General features: G+C 38.4%; 1 protein-coding gene across 1 annotated transcript in view; it reads left to right on the forward strand.

Moving 5' to 3' along the window:
* The window catches only part of Dync1i1 (dynein cytoplasmic 1 intermediate chain 1), a 320,890-nt gene that overhangs the window by 39,202 nt on the left and 259,174 nt on the right, over positions 1 to 22,514 (forward strand). The window contains exons 3-4 of the mRNA XM_038318765.1: positions 6,239 to 6,353; positions 8,981 to 9,071. Coding sequence (XP_038174693.1) covers positions 6,239 to 6,353; positions 8,981 to 9,071 — 206 coding nt within the window. The remainder of the gene's footprint in view (positions 1 to 6,238; positions 6,354 to 8,980; positions 9,072 to 22,514) is intronic.

Raw genomic sequence — 22,514 nt, forward strand, 5'->3', positions numbered from 1 at the left:
ACCCCAAATAAGGGAAACACACAAACACTACCACCAAAAAATAACAGGAATTAACAATCACTGATCATTAATATCTCTTAATATCAATAGACTCAATTCACCTACAAAAAGACACAGCCTAAGAGAATTGCTACAAAAGCAAGATTTATCCTTCTGCTATATACAAGAAAAACACCTCAACCTCAAAGACAGGCATTACCTTGGAGTACAGGGCTGGGAAAAAATTTTCAATCAAACAGACCAAAGAAACAACTGAGTGTAACTATCCCAATATCTAACAATATAGACTTCAAAATAAAATCAATCAGAAGAGATGGAGAAGGACACTTCATACTCATCACAGGAACAATCCATCAAGATGAAGTCTCAACACTGAACATCTATGCCCCAAATACAAGAGTACCCACATATGTAAAAGAAATATTACTAAAGCTAAAATTACACAGCAAACCCCATATATTGGTAGTAGGAGACTTCAATACCCCACTTTTGCCAATGGACAGGTTAACCACACAGAAACTTAACAGAGAAATAAGAGAACTTACAGATGTCATGACTCAGTTGGACTTAAGAATTCCATACAATGTATTTTTATCATCTTCACCCCTCTTCCAAGACCCATGTCCCCTTCTTTGAAACCCATTAGCTCTAATTTTTGAGGCCTATATTTCCTTGGTGTGTGGCCATCCACTGGAGTGTGGTCTGCATGCCAGGCACCACACCCTGGGATTCTTCTTTCCTGGCAGCTATCAGTTGCCAATAGTTCCTTAGCCAGGAGTGTGCTACTGTGGCTTTATGTGCTTGAGCTTGTCCACATTTGTGAATGCTGTCATAGCCACTGTGAATTCATGCTTGAAATGTCTCTGTTGCATCTGGGAAACACAGTTTCAAAGTAGTCATTAATTACTTCTTTAGCTTTCCACCCTTTCTTCTTTAGGGATCTCTTAGCCTTGGAAGGAAGAGTGAGATCAGTGTGGAGTTTCTGCAGAAAACTAGAAGTATATCTCCCATAGGATGTGGCTATGCCATTCTTGGACATGTGTCCCAAAGACTCTGTGTCCTACTACAGAGATATTTGTTTATCCATGTTAATTGTTATGCTATTCACAATAGCCAGGAAATCAAAACATCTTAGAAGTCTATCAATTGATGAATGGATAATAAAAATTAGGTTAATTTGCACAAAGGAAAATGATTCAGCTGTTAAGAAAAATAAATTATGAAATCATCAGGTACATACATGGTGTTGGAAGCAACCATTATGAGTAAGGTAACTCAGACACAGAAAATACAAGTGGTTGCATGGTCTGAATCTTTGTATATATGTGTTTCATTTGGAATGCCCATAGAGGTCAAGAAATTAATAAGCAGCCATGGGGGTCGAGGAGTTTCAAAGGAGGGGAGACAGAATGCAGTGGTATAAAGGGAATAGGGAACACAAAGAGTGAAATGGAGTCAGGAATAGGAGGGTGGAATAAAAGGAGAACTAAGAGAAGGATGAGAGATAACAGATACTCAAGTCCCTTGATCTTCTTTAGCTACCATTTTAGTTTGTCACAATCCTATAAAAACACAAACTAGGCATAGGATTCTGATTTGAGGCTCTCTTGTGTTGTGTTTTAGATACAATTTTTGAAAGGAATTTGTAAGTAGAAATTTCTCTCCCACCAGCTATTCACAAATGGCAAGTTTGTGGTTTAATATTAACTACAAACTGACTGATGGCTCAGGCTTCTTACTGGCTAGTTCTACATTTAAATTAACCCATTTCTAATAATCTGTGTATTGCCATGTGCCCCTTGGCTTACCAGTAATGCCCTGGCACCTTACTCCTCCAGTGGCGGCTGCTGGCATCTCCTGACTCCACCCTTTTTCTCCCTGAATCTCTGAATTTCCTGCCTGGCATTTTTCTGCCTGGCTATTAGCCAAATCAGCTTTTTTGTTAACTAACAGTTATAAAATATATTTACAGCATACAGAGGGGCATCCCGCATCATCTCTCCTTTTCTGTCTAATTAAGAATGAAGGTTTTAACTTTAACACAGGGAAATTACATATAACAAGACAGGTATCAAGTAAGAATTATAGTTATAATATTTAGTCTATTTGTATTTGACAAAATTAAAGAAAATAGCCTATCATCTATCCTATATTTGTGAGTGTAAGGTTTCATATCTAACTTGTATTTTATTATAACTAAAAAAACTATAATTGTTACTATCTAGTCTTCAACTTCATTAAAGACTCCAGAAGAATATAATATTACCTGAGTAACTTGAAAGTGTATTGTAAGAAATTTTCAAAACTCTAGAAATGGCAGACACAACTGACTGCCTTAAGAGTTACCCAAAGTTCTTCTGTAATGTTGGATCATTCATCTTCAGCCTAGAGTGTCTGGCAGATTTCTCAGTGAAGCAGGAAATACAAAGGAATGTCCTGACTATTTTGGCAAAATTCATCAGTTGCTTTCTTCTGTGTCTGGCAGACTCTTTCATGAAGCAGGAACCCTGAAGAACTGTTCTACCTTGTTTTGGCAAGTTCAGCAGTCATTTTCATGTGGGTCCTGCATGTCCAGTTTGTATAGCATATTGTTAAGCAGTCCAGGCAAGAACATTTCTTGTTCAAATGGCTAGCCTTGCCACATTGAAAGCAAACTCCACAAAGAGCTTACTCAATGCCCATCACCCTCTTGAAGTAATTGGTGCTTCCAGAAACAGACATCTCTTACTGTTGAGAAAAGTCTAAGTTCTTAAAGCATTTTAAAAACAATTTTCTGTAGGCCTTTGAAGTGTTTGGAGATTACCTATTAATTTGAAATATGTTTTTGCATATCTAAAAAATCTAACTAAAATGACTATAAGTTTGGCTATTATAGATGACTATGAATTTGTATTTCTTAACTATACATGACATATTTAAATGAGCTGTATGAACATAATACCTTAAACAAGAGTAGAAATATACATCTAGTATAACAAAATTGACTTTAAATTTGATTCAATAAACAAAAATCCATACAATGTAAAATATTTATTTCTATTACATATCTTTTTTTTCTGTAGAAAGAGATTGATTATGACCATTAAATATCAATAACCAACCCACTTTAAATGAAAATAAACATTTATAAACAATATTTTTAGAATTTGGGGGTGTTTTTTATACTATGTCCTCCTAATTGGGAACATTAGTAACCTTATGGGGACCACAAGAAAATTTAGAATTATGATTAAATCTTGGCTGTAGTAGTCAGCGAGGCTGTATCCTCTCAGCCAGTTGCCTTGAAACTGTTTTGCATGTTGGATCACCTGGGCCATCACTACTATTGGATACCTCTCAGGGGTTCTTACTTGATCAAACCATATTATCCTAGAAGAAATTCACAGCTTCTCATCTTCTGTGGAAACAAAAGCAGAACCTCATTTCCAAAGCAACATATCCTTGGACCCACATTTTGAAGTCAAGATACCTTTATGTTGGTTTAGCCTAACAGCCCCCACAATCAAACATCTCTCTGCAGTTAGGTCATTAACAATCAAAAAAAATCAAAGAAAACACAATAGTATACATAATCCATTCTCTGTGTATATTTCATCTTTACATGGCTTTTTATATTACTTTTACTGTCTCTTTAAAGACTTTGTTTTACTTTTTAAAACTATTTCTTTCTTTCTATAACTGCCTATACCCATATTCTTTTTTCTTAAGCCTATGTACATTTTTTAAGAGCATTGTGACACATTTAGAGGTTTCTTTCTGTCTGACTCTGTATTGTGTATCTGTAATCATTTCCTGACCAGAGGAGTTTTTAAAATGCTAAGCAGGCATGGCTGTTGGCTCCACCCCATTCTGCTTTCCAACATGGCAGAGGTACATTCACTGACAGTTGTGGGAGCCATGCTCACCGCCCAACTCTAGAAAGCAGCAGGTTCTCACTACCACCAAGCTGCTTGTAGCGCGCTGCCTGTAAACCTGTTTTGTCTGCACGAGTAAAAGCTAGATCCACCACACAGTGCTTGTCTGATTTACCTCTCTGTACTGAGGCCTGTGTGAGACCACAGAAACCTGCCATGTAGTCTAGCTCATGCTGGCTGGCAGCCTACTCCATCTTGCAGGAAGCTGTTGGGTACATGTCTCTATGCTGCTGGTGGTATAAGATTGTGAGAGTGGGAAACCCAGTATGGCACCATTTCTGTGTGCTTAGAACCATTTTAAGCTTTTCCAGGTCTTATGTGAATCCACACCAGACTTGGGGCACCAAATGTGTCTGGAGGTTTCTATCCCACCCACCCAGTTCCTGAATAACCATTCTGAGGCTTAATTACATGCTGGATGATGGCTCAGGCTTCTTACTGGCTAGGTGTATATATAAATTAACTCATGTCTATTCATCTATGTCTCTCCACGTGCCCCATGGCTCACTGGTAATGCTCTGGCATCTTACTCCTCTGGTGGTTGCTGGTGTCTCCTGACTCCACCCTTTTTCTCTCTACATCTCTGGATTCCCTGCCTGGTTTCTATTTTGCTAGCTATTGACCAATCAGCTTCTTTATTAACCAATGGTAATAAAACATATTCACAGCATACAGAGGGCCATCCCATATCAGGAACTCCTATGTGGGGTTTTGTTTTGTTTGGTTGGTTTGTACTGTTTTCCTTGAACGTCATTTTCTTGTTTGAGTTAATGTATTAATGAATCCTGTGAAAATCAGAGAAAATCAGAATCTAGTAGAAAAAAAGAAGGAAAGAAAGAAAAAGAAAGGAAGGAAGAAAAGAGAATGACGGAGGAGGGTCTATGTGTTACTTTCACTGGTTAATAAAGAAACTGCCTCGGCCCTTTAATAGGACAGAAAATTAGGTAGGCAGAGTAGACAGAACAGAATTCTGGGAAAAAGAAGACAGACGCTTCAGGCAGACGCCATAGCTTTCCTCTCCAAGATAGGTACAGGTTAAAAATCTTCCCAGTAAGCCACCCCTCGTGGTGCTACACAAATTACTAAATATGGGTTAGTCAAAATATGAGAGTTAGCCAATAAGAGGCTAAAACTTATGGGCCAAGCAATGTTTAAAAGAATACAGTTTCCATATAATTATTTTGGATAAAGTTAGCCAAGTGACAAAAAACGGCCCTCCACCATTCATTCCACAAGAGAAAAAAGAAAAGAGAAAGAAAAAAAAAGGAAGGAAAGAAAAATGACAGAAGGAAGGAAAGAAAAGAAAAGACCTACAGAAATAATTTATTGCCAGGCTGCACTGCCTTAATATAGACTTTAGCCTCGATTCAACCATGTTTAGCTTCTACTACTAATACAGACAGTATTTTTTTTTTTTTTTGGTTTTTCGAGACAGGATTTCTCTGTGTAGCCCTAGCTGTCCTGGAAATAACTCTTTAGACCATGCTGGCCTCGAACTCAATGATCTGCCTGCCTCTGCCTCCTGAGTGTAGGGATTAAAGGCGTGAACCACCATTGCCTGGCTGACAGTAAATTTTATAATTACAGGTTTCTATAAGGAGCCGTACTTTTTACTTTTCAGCTAGAGTCCAGATGTTTCTATTTCTGGAATGTGAGTATCACTAAGAGGTGCTGACCAAGATGTTCCAGAAGGAACAAAGAGGCTAAAACAGACAAAATTTGCTTTTAAAATAACACCAGTCAGAAATAGTTTGCCTTGATTCTAATTGTGCTTTTTTCTGAAAGTTTCTTATTTTATTTCCAGTTATTACATTTTATTTTGCGTGAATGTGTTATGTATGACACATAAATAGATTCTTTTTTTTTCAAGGCAGTGTTTCTCTTTGTAACCTTAACTGTCCTTGAATTCAGTCTATAGACCAGGCTAGCCTTGAACTCAGAGATCCTCCTGCCTCTACCTCCGTAGGGCTGGGATTAAAGGTGTGTACCACCACTGCCTGGCACACCAATGGCTTCTTTTTCCACCATACACGTCCTGGAACTCAATCTTGGGTAGCCAGACTCGGCTTCAGGTGCTGTAACCTGCTAAACCATCTTACCATCCTGAGAAACTTCCATAACTGGTAATAAAGATGGAGTGGACTTTGACCAAAAAAGGGAGCCCCTGTTGGTTACAATGAGCAGTCACCGTGGTTTTTATACTTCACACATGGTTATATCTATGTAGAGTTCTGGTCTTGAGTTCCAGCATATTCTACTTCATTGAGGAAAAGCCTGCATTGAGTTACATCACTGACTTTCCTTGCTGTCATTAAATCTTTTAGGCAGATATGCAACAGAAGAAAGAGCCGGTTCAAGATGACTCCGATCTCGATCGCAAACGTCGAGAGACAGAAGCCTTGCTGCAAAGCATTGGCATATCGCCGGAGCCCCCGCTAGGTATTTTGCCCTTCTTGTATTACTACCCCTCGAGCAGGACTTGTATAGATAAACCATGCCCAGCATTATTGCGCTTTTAAAGTATTAGCTTTATTATTGTTTTCTATGTTTAAAAAAAATCTCGGATTTATTGTCCTAGTTGCATGTACGTTTTAGAACTGAGAGGGCTGGAAGGAGACAGGAATTATGCTTAGAGTCATGACCAGCTACTGCTGATGTCATGTTCATAATTTCCCTTTGTGTCACCAACAGATTAATGTATACTTGTTAAGTGAATATATATATAAGACATCTTGGGATTTTTAAACATTAACAAATTGCTCTTTGTTTCTACTGCTGAATCCCAACCTCTCTTTGCCTATATAGATAATGTTAATCTGCTTATACATACTGTGAACACTACATACATAGAGTTATTACATGATGAAAACAGTAAATTGCAGTGGGAAATTTGCAGAAAACCTTAAAATTAGCAGCTAATCTACAAGTTTAAATTTATATGGCATGTGCATCTTGATTTCATTGTTAGTTGGCATTTTCACCAGAACACCCTCTTCCAGCTCATTCATTTCTAGCTGATTGTCCATAAAGTCTTTTTATCACTAAGGTTTGGGTACTGAATAATTAGTTTTATTTGTTAAAAGTAACTCGCATGAGCTTATTCTGCCACTCTTTTGTGTATCTTTCATGTGTTGTTTTTTACAATTATTATTATTTATTTTTCATACATCTAAAAATAATCTGAGGGTGCCTATAAAAACTACATAATATCCAATGTATTAATAAACAAAACTATCTAAATGATGAATAGGAATAAACACTTTATCAGGGCTGTTTTAAATGTTTCATTTTTTAATTCCTTTCTTTGCTTCTACATTAAAATAAAATTTCTTTTATTCTCATATTTAATTAAATTAAGGAAAAAATTACCCATGTAAAGCAATTACTCCTATCAATGTAAATAAAATAGAATATATCCATCTGAAAGTATTACATAAATACATAATTACATTAACACATAAACATGAAACTAAAGTACTACTGAAAAGAATTTTATTCTATCTCAGTTGGGATGTGTAAAATTAAATCTCTGCTGCTATAATAAGCCCTCATAAAACTAGATTTTGTTTAGCTCCTTGTTATGTAAGATGGACTCTATAGGGGATTTGGCTGGTAGTTCTTCTTTGAGAAATTGGGAAACTTCTTTGTACTTATCTGACATGTGACATAAATTAAACATCCATTGATTAATTGTATTTTTGCTTCAAAATAGTCTTTGAAATGTGGTTGCTATGTCAACACTTATTAAACACAGTAATCGTATATCCTATTGTGCCTTTCCCTGCATAAAGCTCAGTGATTAAATTTTAAAAACCAAATACTTGAGTATCCCCAGTCCATAACTATGTCCTCAGATACCCATGAATTCCTTCCAATGGGATAATTTTTAATCCATCTCTCCAGCTTGCCCTCTGCCTTAGCATGAAGGGTAATCAAGGAATTAATTGAACAGTCACATAAAAATTCCCAGCTCCTTAACAGTCCTGTCATTGTGGTGCAGGATTTTGAGGGAAAAAAACTTGTTAAGCCCTTTACCCTAATAAATAAATAAAAGGAAATTGCATATGACTGAAACCAAATGGGATGCTGTACTCGTGCACTGAAGCTTCTTCCTGCACACGTCTTCCTTGGCATGTGTGATGTGAATCTGCAAATTGGTTGGCCTGGAGCCTTCTTGCCTATTTGGTGCAGCCAACGGCTGAAGGACATTTGGCTGGATTTGAAGGTTGAGAAAGAAAGTGCATTTCCATTTCTGTAGTTTTGTTTTGTTTTCCCCTTATTTTCTTTGCTCAGAGTGTCAGCCAGCCTGAGCCTTTGAGCCTTCTCCCACCCTCAGCCTAGCAAGTTAGCTCTGCTCTTGTGTCAGCATCCACGGGGCTGTCGGGACAACGGGAAACCAGTCCCAGATGAAGCAGAAAGTAGGCTGAGATGAAACCACTCATTAAATGTAAAATAAAGCAGCCTGGCATTTTCCTTTGTTTTGAAAGAGATTTTTAAATTACCAGGTTCAACCTTTACCCTTTCCCTCTGTCACATAGTCTTAGCACAAAGTTGTTTGCATATCAAGAACCCATACATTTCTCTCTAAATTAGACCCTCAACAGATTCTCGCCCTTCTTGGGCATGTAAAATTATTTAGGCTCACCTAAATCATAGTGTTTAAAGTTTTACAGACAACTAATATGTTAAATAGGTCACATCTATACTAACAAAATAAAGTGAAGAATTAGAATCGTCTAGTTAGTTCCTACCAGAGGAATGTAAGTCGGCTGAACTAACTGGATAGCTATTGCGGTTCTCCATTTTACTTCATTAGGTGGACATGGCCTTGGAATCCCTAAGTTAATTCTGTCTAAATTCATTTCAGACTTTCATTTTCCAAAATATGAAAAATTCACTTGACTTTCTTCCTTTTCTTTCCTTTTTTTTCCTTATCCCATCTCAATCTCTCCTGGCTGCCACCACTTTCGTTTGGGCCCATTTGTTTTGATTTGTCTGACACTGCTCTTCCCCAGTGCAGCCGCTGCATTTTTTAACATGGGATACCTGTTATTTTCATTATTTAGTCCCAACCCCTATGTCTCCCTCTTCGAAATCAGTGAGCACTCCCAGTGACGCTGGAAGCCAAGACTCGGGCGATCTGGGGCCATTAACAAGGTAAGCATTGCGCTTTGTAAAGGCTATGGTGGGAAAATCACACAAGATAACTGTAAAAATGCCACCAGATCTGCATGCACCTGTTATATCCTTACTTATGCTTGCTTCATGTTGAGTTGCAATATCTAGCAATGGAACACTAGAAATAACAATATCACACTTCCTTGAGTTGGCTCATTGAAGACCATGAATCTTCCTTAATAAATGTAAACATCTCCATTAGCTTAGGCCTAAAAGAAACAGGGAAGGACTGAAGTTCCATTGAACTCAGCTTTTCACTGTTCAACTTTGGCTTGGTCTCTAGCCTGACTTTTAATTTCTCAAGTATCTAGTTTATTTAAGGGAGCTGACAAAGTTGAGATCTCAGTTCTCAAACTATTGTTATCATTAGAAATTTTAGCAGATATTCACCATTGTTACTTAAGGAGTCAGTTATCAAACCTTTATTACATTCTCGGTGTCCAGAGACTTCTGGAACAGGATGTAGGCATGCTTTAACCTGTGAAGGGATAGCTGAAGACTAAATGGGTGGAAAGAAGAAAGCTCCCTTGATAGAGTCACAGTCGCTGTCTTACGTTGATTGTGTTCTCCGGGATTCCCACACACAATTGCCCCCAAGAGGTAGTGTGAATGAACGTGGAGCAGAGGCTTGTAGTGACCAGGTAGCGAGTACCCCATTGTTCAGATGTACATAGTCTTCCTCCTAATTCTAGCTGTTTGAGCTCAGTAGCAATATGGACCAAATTTTCTGCATCTCCTGGCTTTTTTTTTTTTATAAGAAGCTAGAAATCCCTTTTATTTAAAACAGACATTAGCCCGTGATCTATAGCTGTCAGCATGTGACCTCCAGCTGTGATTCTTAACTTGGGAAAAATAATAACATACCTGAATCAAGCTTCAAATAACAGAAACAGCCATCCTCCACACGACACCCATGGCAAATCAGCCTTTTGGTTGCCAATGCACCTTTCAGCTTTTCCCTAAGAACCTTTCTAACTACCATGCGCTTTATTGGCAAAGAGATGCAAAACTTTGCACTTTTATTTTTTCAAATGATCCATTTCCATACGCAAGTACACTATTTTCATAGAAAACGAGGCAATTTGGTTGAGGGAACTGAGGCTAAGCAGAACATGGAGGCACATTCTTAAACCCAAACACTTGACAGGCTGAGACAGGAAGGTCATGAGTTCAAGGTCAGCTGGTACTACTTAGTGAGACTCAGTTACACACACACACACACACACACACACACATGCATAACACCAAAAAATACCCTGAGAGTCATGGAGAACTGCCTTGAGCAGTGTGCTATATTTTTCTGTCAGAAATAAAATAGATCAAAATTTCCTCAGGTACACCTCCTGGTGGTGTGCTCAAACATGAACAGGGTATACTGACAGGCCTCTGGACACCACACCGTGTGCTCTGCCTTCAGTTTTAGAAGAGTAAAAGGAAAGGCTCTTGTTGGGGGTAAAGCTGGTTCGTTTTAGCAAATCACCCTTGGGATTTGGGGCAGCATGCATCTTCTGCCACCTGTTGCTTTGAATGCTTCAGAAGATCTTTGAGGGGTGATGGTAAGAACAACGAAGTTGCATAATATTTAACATTTACTTTAAGGCTGGAATAACACGATCACATTTCTTGGGGGCTTCCCTGGCCTCTCGCTAAGACATTTAGCTGTCTCTGTATAAAGATGCTGTTGTGTCTGCTCAGCTTCATGGGGTGCAATTGGCAGCATGAAATTCTATGACTGACTTCACAGTTGATGAGCCTCTTTGAGAACTGGCTGCAAAAGCTGACCTGTGTTCTCAGCACTCCGGGGACAGTGGCAATTCTCCTCATAAGACACCACTATCCTTTCCTTCATCTTAAAGCTTGTGTTGTTGTTGTTGTTGTTATTCTAACCCAGTGAATTGTTTTAAAGGAGGGAGGCAGTTCTCCCCACCTCAGTAAAACTGCAGTGAGTTCCTCTTCATTATAGCCGAGCTCTGCTGAGAGTAGGGAGCAAGGGCCAGAGAGAAGATCTCTGCTAGACGCTGCCTTCACTGCAATGCAGGACAAATTGGCAACAAAGAAAAGAATCATTTCCCAAAAACAGTGCATGAAGTTTGAATTCTGAAAGGAATGAATTAGGAGTAGCTTAGAATGCCTTGCCTTTGTTTTGAATGTAAAATTCCGGGCAGATTTATGATCTTGTCTTAATAAAGTAGATGAATGTTATGGTATAAAAGAGTGTCATATTTCAGTTTTCAGAATTCCATTTTTAATGTTTTTTTCATGGATAAGTGGCACTGTTGGAAACAGTCACAGTCGTCCTTAACACTTCACAGAACCTCAGTCTGCTCTCAAAAATTTGCCTATTTGCTTAAAAATGAAATCTTTTAAAAGATTTCAGAATCCAGTTAACACATCTGTTCATACCTCATGGTGCACATAAATTCTTCTATTCCTTTGCCAGGATTTAAAGCTCAAACTAAAAAACGTCTTCCAAGAGCCAGAAGAAAATTGGCATGCTTCATGTCTCTTACAAAAATACTGCATTGTAAATAGAAAGCTTGCAAAACCCCTGTCTACTCATGTTGAGAGCAACAAATCTTTTAAATAAGAATATAAAATAAATCCCAAATATAATGGCATAAATTAAATATTTAGAACTTAAAGTATCACAATTTGTTTTGCAATTTCTGATTTTGTTTCTATAGGCTACTTCTCATTCACAGCATCTGCTTGTGGCATTTCCCTCCTTTAAGTGAATGAGTTTAGTATAATCAATTAACTATTTCTACGTTAATTGTAATAGATAAAGTACATTCTCTTAGAATTTAAAAGCTTAATTATATTAACAAAGCACTTGAAAGGATAATTTTCCTTATAAACATAGATTTTTTTTATGAAAACTTTAATATAAGCAGCTAGAATACCACACAGTGCAGAGAGGATGCTACTGTGACTTATTATCATTGTTTAAAAAATGCAAGAGTAGCCTAATGTATACTAATCTCAAAGAGCTAAGTTTAGTTATTACTGCACACAGTGATAGGACGCTTGAAGAATCCAAACCCGTATCCCTTGAAGATGGAAACTGAATTTGAAATTGAATCCATGTAGTAAGCATTGGGAGAATGTTCTTGAATTTGTATTGACAGCATCATCGAAGCATCATGAGCATTTGTCATTGTCTCAAGTTCACACAGAACATAACTGAAGCTCATGTTTTGACTATGCTGATTTACTTGAGATTTCATAAGCTATACCTGTGCTTTATATTATCTCAGATAATTAACATAAATACCTCAGAAGGTTATGCTGAAAATGAAAAATTTATGTTGGTAAAGCATTTGAATGAAGCATGACATAGTAATTGCAAATTAGCTCTTATTGTTATTGTAGTCATATGCTTTTTCACATTTTGATTTATATACTTATCAAATGGGAAGGGATTGTATTAATTTTTTCTCATAGAGCATGTAGATGTCATTATCAAATTTGATAAGTATATTTACATACTTGTATCTTCATCTAAACAAGTGTGTAAAATTTTTGCACACCAGGACAAAGCTAGATCAAAGTCTGCATTATTAGAGTTACCCAAACCATGCTCATATACCTTCACATTATGAACCAGAAAGGTACTCTATACATGACAATATTCAGCCCATCTCAGTCATAAAGGACTTATTTACTCTCTCCTCCTGCTTTGCTGTGGGAGCTTTAAGTCTTCAAAAACACAGTCACACCAACATCTGTGTTGCCCTGAGAAATATGGAATGTGTATTGATCTCACAAAGTTCACCCAGATTTCAAGGCTGTGTCATAATAAGAACTTTTCAAAGTGACTTCATCTATAAAAACCTCACACAGTAGTTGTAATTATACAATATTCTATTATGATGATAGCAGCATTCTTTAGCACATCAACAATATAATCAACATAGTCAGAAAAGGAGGTCTCTGGTGCTTGTTTTTAATAAATGGCATGCAGAATGATAATAATATTAATTGCTAACTTGTTTTTTAATATGTTTGTTGACCATCTATAGTTTTGTTATTATCATCAAATTCTATTTTCTAATAAATGGGGGCATTTCATCTCACTCAATATTTCATTAGAACTTAAAATTTCCATGTACTTATTTTTGGAGTGTGTCGCTTGTGTGTGTTCATGTTGGTGGTTGCACTTGTGCATGGGCATGTGAGTGTGAATGCATGTGTGGAGGCCAGAGGTTAATAATGCACACTGTCCTCTTCAGTTGCTCTCTACCTTATTGCTTGAAACAAGGTCTTTTACTGAACCTGTGCTCACCAATCCTGTGAGCTGGCTGAACAATGAGATGCAGCGATCCCCCGTCTCTCCACCCAAGCCCATGCACTGGGTGGTAGATGTGTGTCCCACACATGGTCATTATATTTTGCTGGGGATCTAAACTCTGTTCCTCAAGTTTATGAGTTATCTCCCAACGACCTGACATTTTATTCTTAATAATTGCTATTGAAATGTTGCTTCTTCATCTAATATAATTATAAAACATAAACAAGTCATAATAAGTAGATAAAAACATCATTGTCCTACCACCAAAGATGAGCACCCTACTGTATATTCTCTCATCTCTAGAATGAGAATCTCTCATCATCTATGATGTCTCATATACAATCAATATCACCTGTGTATGCTAACTAGTTCATCTATTTTTCTCATCAAGTATCTTTATTTTTCTATTTCAACTTATCTTTAATATAAATATCATCTTCCAAGTTCTCTAATTACCTCCAACATAATCCCATCATACTTGGAATTGGTATCTGTCTTCCCACGTATCAACATCTGTAGTTAAGAAGGTGAGGCCCCTCCCCAGATGACCCCAAATGCAGCAGAAGGAGAACTGACTGCTGAAACTTCTGGCAGATGGCAGAGTTCCCAAAGGAAACATTAGAGTATGCCTGACTTCTAGATCCTTCTGTATTTCAAGTTAGAGTCCAGAGTTCTGCTCTAGAAAGTTAGCCTTCCATGGAGTTCATAATCAGGTTTTTTGCTCTTGACAAAATACTTCATAACATACACATATGTGGTATAGTCTGCACTTCTCTGATCTACTACCCAGGGAATGCTCATCTGAAGAAATTACAATTGCTTAGAATATTTGATGGTGGGCAACTTGTGCTGACACCACTTGGTTCTCTGAATGGCCTCAGAAAAAAAGAGTAATTATAGGGATTTAACACCCAATAGAGTACCCTTAGTTCTTTTATTCTTACTCGCAATCAGATTCACTAGGACTCTCTGGAACTTCATAAGGCTTAGGCACTCTTTAGCCACTTTGATGAAAATACTGTCATTTCTCTTGGTGATTTGGTAAATTAGAAACTAATGGAATGGTGTTAAAGAATTAATAATGGTGAAAGAGTAACAAAATAACTAAAAAGTATAGAGAAAAATTGATAGAGGATTTCCCTCTGTATGCTGTGATTACCATTGAATTCTTGCTTGATAACTATTTTATGTAATTTTACCATGTTAATGTTAAAACCTTCCTTTTCATTTAAACAGAAAAGGGGAGGTGATATGGGATTTCCCCCTCTGTATGCTGTGAATATCATTGGTTAATAAAGGAACTGCTTTGGGTCTATAGCAGAGCTAAAGGGGAACAGAGCTAGGTGGGAAAAACTAAATGGAATGCTGGGAGAAAGGAGGTGGAGTCAGAGAGAAGCCATGTAGCCCTCCTGGAGCTGGACAGAACTTTACCCGGTAAGCCATAACCACGTGACAATACACAAATTAATAGAAATGGGTTAAATTAATATGTAAGAGTTAGCCAAAAAGCTAGAGCTAATGGGCCAAGAAGTGATTTAATTAATACAGTTTTTGTGTGATTATTTTGGGGATAAACAGCCAGGAATGAAACAAACAGGCCCTCTTACTACAGAAAAAGAGTAATATTAAATTGTGTTTATTCAATCATACATTGTCAGTATAGGAGGAGAATTTTATGGGATGCTATCAGTTCATTAGATTTTAGAGAATCTGAAGACGCAGGTTAAAAGTGATTAAAATTCAGTCTCTTCTGGTTTGAGAGATGATTCACCCAAGTTCAGTTCCTAGGACCCATGACAGTTAACTTTACAACGACCTGTAACTCTAGTTCCAGGGGATCTAGTACCTTCATCTGGCATCTGAGAGCATCTGAGGCACACACCCACACATAGATATACATACATATAATTAAAAATAATAAAACATAATTTTTTAAAGGTCACTCTCTTTGGCAACTAAGGTCACAATACAGATTTTTTTATTCCTTATGTAGCACATTAATTGATCAGTTAAAACTTTGACCTCTTACAGGCCTGTCTTCAGGCAGAATGTACTGTGCCTCTTATATGGCACTGCTCACAAATCAAGCATCTGTTTTAGCAACGGATGCGGTGCCTCCTTCCAGAGAAACCACTTGCTTGGCAGTAGGCTTCGGTGTAAGATTGAAGGGAACATGTCCTTGTGGAACAATGGAAATTCTTCCTTTAATCTGGGGTCCAGCTCAGACAGACATCCCAGTAGCTTCACAAGGTCTCAGTGGAGCCTTGCATTAGGGCTCGGGTGTTAGGGAAAGAATTCTTATACAAAAAAAATTATTTAAAAAGGCTTTCTAAAAAGAACCTGATCAGAGCATATATTTCTATGTTCCAATTTTGTTTCTAACATAAGAAAATCCTTATCCACATCATTGCCAGTTCCAAATAAAGAAATAATTGGGATGGAGAAGTAAAACATTAACTTATCTAAACATCATTCTTACTTGACATTATTTTAATGAATGTGACAGATTGAGTGATATAATAGATTTTAAAATGCCCCTAATTGTTTTCTTCCTGTAATGGCATTTTTTAAAAAATTAGGTAGCTGGGTAAGACATTGACTAGAGATTTATGCTAGGCACTATGTCTTATTAGTCCAAACTCTCTCCTTATCTCATTAGGAGATAATGAAGACAAAGTTTAAGGCAATTGTGGTATGTGGAAGGACTCTGTGCTATGCTCTTGACCCGTTTCTCCATCTTGGAGAGAACAGCAGCACATGGACACCTGGCCCCATTTGCAGGGAATCACTAAGGTTGCTTTGGGCCGAGAAGATCAAGAAGAAGCTTCTTGATCCTCAGCCAAACATGGCAGAATAGCCATGAGTATAACGCTGGGTTTTTCTTCTTCAGAGGGGAAGTAAGTCTGAAATCTCCTCTGAGCCCACACTGCATCAAGACATACGGGACTGCACTCTTCAGCATGTTGGGACACACACACAACCACACAAAGACAGAAAAGCAGAAGGGTGAGGAGCTGTGCAGAGAAAGGGGGTCAGCAGGAGAGGGAAGGGAACACGAGTACATAATGGGGGTAAATAACATCAAAATGCATTATGTACATGAATATATGCTAATAAAAGCATAAATAACACACTGGTAGATATTTAAATACTGAGGCAGACATGCTCTATTCAGTCTTTCTCTCTCTCATACATTATATCCAGACTGCAGTTTCCCCTCCCTCCTCTCCTTCCAGTCCCCACCACACCCCAAACCACTACTCCTTCATTTCCCTTCAGAAAAGGACATCCCTCCCAGGGATATCAACGAAACACGGTATATCAAGTTGGAATACAGTCTCTTATTTTTTAACGAAGAAAATAAAAACTATTCATTTCGAACAATCTTACCACACACCTCACAGCCATGTGCAGGAAATGCAGGTAAAACCATGTATTGGTTCATTCATTCTTGACTTCTGTCAATAAACAGTTGATACTTTATTGTCTGTAAAACACTATACCAGATCTTCAGAATACCTTTGTGTTCAAAGGTGATACTTTCTCAGAGAGAACCTCCATCTAGAAGATTTAATGAAGCCACCTTCATTAATTGATAGCTTTAAACACGTGTACTTACAGAGATGAACAGTAATGCAGTAAGCCATTAATTATTTCAAAAACACCTGCAACAGGTTTGTGATACTGTGATAAGGACAGGTGATTTTTAACTTATTATTACTGTCCATAGTGATACATATTAGATGTTTGGAAAATGTTTATTGGTGAGTGTGTGTGTGTGTGTGTGTGTGTGTGTTTGAGTGTGTGTGTGTGTGTGTGTGTGTGCTTGCATGCATGTATGTTACATAAATTGCTGTAAAAATTAAGGCACAACTAAAGCCAAGGCAGCTATGGTCCATAGAGAGACAAGACACTGGACAAATTGAATGAAGGTGGCTGCCACTCCAGAGGACATCTCGGCCATTGTTAAAGGAACTAAAGAACAAGGTGAAGGCTGTTTGTCAAAAATAAAACAGAAATCCGGTTCCTGGGCTCAGAGCAAAGTCTTTGGCCCTGCTGTGAAAGACGAAGATAAGAGGGGCTGTTTTCCTGCTCAAGCGGATTGTGGACTGAAAGAGAATCAGTTAGTGCACAGCCAAGGTCCTTCTGGAACACTCAACTCACAGAGATACAAATTGTTTCTGAATGCTGTATTGTTATAGGCAAAGGTATTTTGAGCTGAGCCTTCCATAATGCACATGTTTGGGGCATGTTGAAAGAGCAAGGGGACATCAGAAAAATAGGATGCAGAATGTCAATTAAACAGAAGATAGATATCAGACTAGATAGATAGATAGATAGATAGATAGATAGATAGATAGATAGATAGATAGATAGATAGGTAGGTAGGTAGATAGATGATAGATAGATAGATAGATAGATAGATAGATAGATAGATAGATAGATGATAGATAGATGATAGATAGATAGATAGATAGATAGATAGATAGATAGATAGATAGATAGATAGATAGATAGATGAGGATGTAGGGGTGACGCAGTGACAGTGGCAGAAGGTAAGGCACAGAAACAAGAAGAGGTGGTACACTCCTGAATAGACATCCTGAGGTATGGGAGAGATCTAGGAGGAGGAGCAGAACTTGAACATGGGATTTTATGGCACAGACATTACTGCAATCACTGCAGTTAACATCACTATTATCATCTTCTCCTATGATTCTATTGTTTTGATACTGTTTGATTTACAGATGGAGTTTTTTGAAATAAAACCTGACCAGGTTATATTCAGTTATGGCTCTTGCTGCCCATGAGCATGCTGCTTTAAACACTGCACTGATTTCAATGTCAAAAGCAGTGTGGCCATGACTTGGCTGTGCTGGTTGTTAGCGTCAGAGGACAGTTCTTAGTTACTGTTTTCCAAATTCTCATTGGACACTTTCTTATGAGTCGAGACTCAGAAACGGTGAAAATGAAGGTTTGGTGGGGAATTTAAAAATTTTCTACTCTGGTGTGTAATAAAGATGGAAAAAGCAGATATACCACCATTCGATATATGAGAACCGAACTGGGAAGAATTACTCCCCATGTGGCCTTGCGTATGCTACCTAGATAGCATGCCTTTCCCACCTAAGATATACTTCCAGCTGATGTACAAGGATTATGACTATTTTTAATAACTTTTAATTTCTCTCTGATAAGATGAAAGTCTATAAAGTCTATAAATGAAGTCAGTCCATTGGAAAAGGAATCTTATCAGAAGTAAGAGAATTGTAAATTAGTAAAGGGTTTAAGGGATTTGAAGTTCTGCTAGATTTTACTAAACAAATATATTAAAATTTTTTATGTTTTTCCCCTTTTGCTTTACAAAAAAATATATAGAAAAACAAAATGACCTTCTAATTGTAAACAAATTTTTCAAGATTAGATGAGAGTGTGTATATTATCTGACACTTTTGGACATGGGAGGCTTCTCTGCCAAGTATTTTAAACAAAGCTGATAAAAGTAACCTTACTTGACATGTCTAGAGCTGCCAACCCAAATGTGTGATTATAGTATCTCAATATCTTTAGTACGGAATAGGGAAGATGTTGTTGGTTTATCAGTATCTGAGCAAACTGTGGGTCTCTTGTGAGGGTTCCTTATGGATCGTTAATCCAAGAAGGCATCTACAAATAAACAGAGGAGACAAACACGTGGCTTTAAAGCAAGTAAACAAAACCAGAATGGTTTCCCGGGCAGGAATCCTGGACAGAAGTCTAATTGACTTAGTTTATTAAAAGAACAGGAAGAAGAAAGGAGAAAGAAAAGGAGAGGTAAGAAGGGAGGGAGGAGAAAGGGAGAAAGAGGGAGACAGAGGAAGGGATGGAGGTAAGGAGGGAGGGATGAAGGAAGGAAGATGGGGAGAGGGGCACTAATGAGAAAGAGCTAGGTTTCTCAGCCTACAAATTAGAGAAGGAGAGATGTGGGCAGCAGTGCAGAGTCTCTGTGTTCTTAGTGACAGATGAAAGTGTTTTTGAAGGAAGTCGGGGAAGTCTATAATATTTAAATATCCAACTTCCCCTCTGCTAAATTCAAATGCTCTGCTTGCCATCTGGCTTCCATGGTAGCTGGTGTTCACAATAAGAAGACAGTTGGGTCTGTATGATTACTTGACCTAGAAGTTTTGTTCTCATGATAAATCAGTCAACTGGCAGCTAAAGTCTGGCTTCATATACATGCACAATAAAATAGGCACTGATGACAATGAGTGTATGTTCAAGCCAGGTCAAATGAGATCTCTGATCTCCATGGAGAAAGAGAGTCTCCTGCTCTGGCTTCCATACGACAGAGGAGGCCCAATCCATAGCTGACCAGACATACAAAAAAAATCACTCAGTGGATAACTGCTATTATCTTTAATCCCTTTTATGGCATATATTTAGTTGTAATCTAATATTAATTGAAATTTTTAACTATACCAAGCCCCGCACAATTGATGGGAATTGATTTCTTCGCAGTATATGCTATACGTATATAATTAAGTATGAATATTCATATGTCTCATATCCCTTATTTAAACGTCACATTCTTAAATGCAAGTACTGTTTCCCCCCCATGCACATCTGGGGTGCCACTGACGTATCATGCTTTGCTTTCTACCTTGTCCTATAAAGCCATTTGTGCGCATTCTGTCACTCCATAGAGAACCGCAGATTGCTGGAATGCTTTTACTCCTTCATCACAGTGTTTTATATGCTAGACCCAGCATAAATGTTTCTTGAATCAGTAAACAAGTGTCCTGATCAAGAATATTCTGTGCTCTGTCCTGCATGCTTTAAAAGAACCGTCTCAGAAAAACTGAAAATAAAACTATCATAGTAAATGCAGTGATCTTTACATGAAAAAGGTATGATAATATTTTATACTACTTTCATTTATATAAAAAAAATCCCTGAAATAGTTCAAATCCTCCAAGAAGCTGTAGGCTGAACTAGCATTTTGCTTTCAATAATAGAGTAACTTGATAAAATTACCAAGTGATTTTTGTCAATTGGTTCAATAAAAATATTCCAGAAGAGGATGGAGAGCCAAAATGTTGTTTGTTAATGTTCTTAAAATAAAAGTTTTAGGCCCACTCCTTTTTGTGTTGGATACAGGAGATTTGCCTGCTGGTACTAAAGCCACACCCAGAGCCCCAAACCTTGAGGTCCAGATGTAGCCCTCCCTAAGATGCGGCCTCCTACTCTAGTTACTCTGTAAGTCTGCACAGAGATAATTTGGTGAACATTTAATACAGGGTTGTAGGCCATCCTTGGAATCACAAACCAGTGTTTGCCTAGTTAAGGAACTGACTTGGAGATTTTACTTAAAAGCAAAATCAAAAACAAACAAAAAAGGTGCACTGAGTAAATCTGACCTCTCCACAGTTCATAATGAAACATGAGAAGAAAAATGAAAGTAGCACACGTAGTAATGCCCTTGGCTTTAGCCACACCCTGTAGCTTTGTGCTGATGGTGCCTGGGTTTCTCTTGCTGAATGAACTGTTTGGTGGAGCGGAAACTGGCTGTCACACACTGATTTGCATATAACACCTCTGTTGCTCTGGTTAGAAAAGAAGCACCTAGGGCTGGAGAGACAAGTAAGCAGTTACGAGCATGGGCTGCCTGTGTAGGGATCTGAGTTTGGTTTCCAGCCCCATGTTGCACAGCTCACAGCCACCTGTAACTTCAGCTCCAGGAGATCCAACACCCGCTTCTGGTCTCCAAGGGGGCCTGTGTTCACACGTGCACATACTCACAGACACGCACAATCTGCACATGGTTAAAATATAGGAGATATTTTACAGTACAAGCATCAGGTGATCTTCACTTCTTAGGCAGATGATTCTGATGGAAATACAAAAGCTAGTAGTTTTCTTGGGATACAGCAGGCCCAGAAGTTAGCAGAAGAGGTAGACCACTTATAATTGCATTCTTTTCATGCAGAAGGAGTGGAAAATTCAAAGGAGGGTCACTGCATCCAAACAAAACCTGAAGGCACACTGGCTGTCACCAGTGACGTGAAAATGCTTCTCAGTCAGTAAGAGCCGGAGGCTTCATTTGTATCTGTAACAGAGGCAAGGCCCTTGTGTTAGATCTCTCTAAAGGTTTATAATGGGTTCCACCCATTTATAAACTGTCGGAAGCGAAGTGAAACTGTCATCTAGAACAGGAAGTGTTGCTTTCCTAGAGCAGCGCATGGGTCTAGAGTCATTCCCTGGAGCCTTCCCACGGTCAGCCTTGCACTCACCCCCAGGGAACCTGTTACTTACACAAACTCCCAGACTGCATCCCAGAATGACAGCAGCAAAACTTCTGTGTTGGAGTCTGCATTTTGTGTTTCTCTGAGCACACACAGTAGTTCAGGACCAAGATGAAGACCCTCATGTCTGCTGTGAGCCTCAGACAAGCACCATTCAGATCTCCTGAAACTTGTCTGAAATGTAAGATCCCAGGCCACCACATCTCTATTAGAGCAGAATTGGAATGTAAACAAAAATTGGGGTCATCAGCATGAGCCTTAAAGCTTTGGAATTGCTGCTCTGAGAAACAGTGGCTGGTTCATGTTTGTACTGGCCGTCGATGATCATCTTTCTTTCAGATTCAGGTAAGAAGCCAAGCACAGTGCCAGAGCTAAACAGAAAATCTCTGCAAGTTCCTTCTTCTACCTTTCCAGGCAGAGCTAAGGCAACTCTCAGGCAAGTAGGACAGGGACTCAAAAAGAAGTTACTAGTAGTAAGAAGCCTAGCTACTGGTTGTCAGATTGCGGTCTGTGATCTCTGGGTAGACTCATATTTAGTCCATGCAGACAGTAAGAGGAAGACTCATTCAGTCACCGTTCAGTAGTGTTTCCACTACATTAGCATCTGTGACAGGTGGGGGACCGGGCACACCCCCATCATCTAGGGATGTGTTTGCACCGGCCATGCAGAGACTCCAGTCCAAAATCAAACAATGTCAGTAATGAATAAAGGGATATATAATAATGAAATCTCAGGAAAGTGTGACTACTATGAAGAGGGAGCAGATAAAAGAAACAATAGTAAGGAAGCCACCCAAGAGCTGATAGGGAAGTGGAGGATCTCGAGGATCGCTAAGGAAGGAACATAGG

This window comes from Arvicola amphibius, chromosome 2 (assembly GCF_903992535.2).
Source record: "Arvicola amphibius chromosome 2, mArvAmp1.2, whole genome shotgun sequence".
In the NCBI taxonomy this organism is placed as follows: Eukaryota; Metazoa; Chordata; class Mammalia; order Rodentia; family Cricetidae; genus Arvicola; species Arvicola amphibius.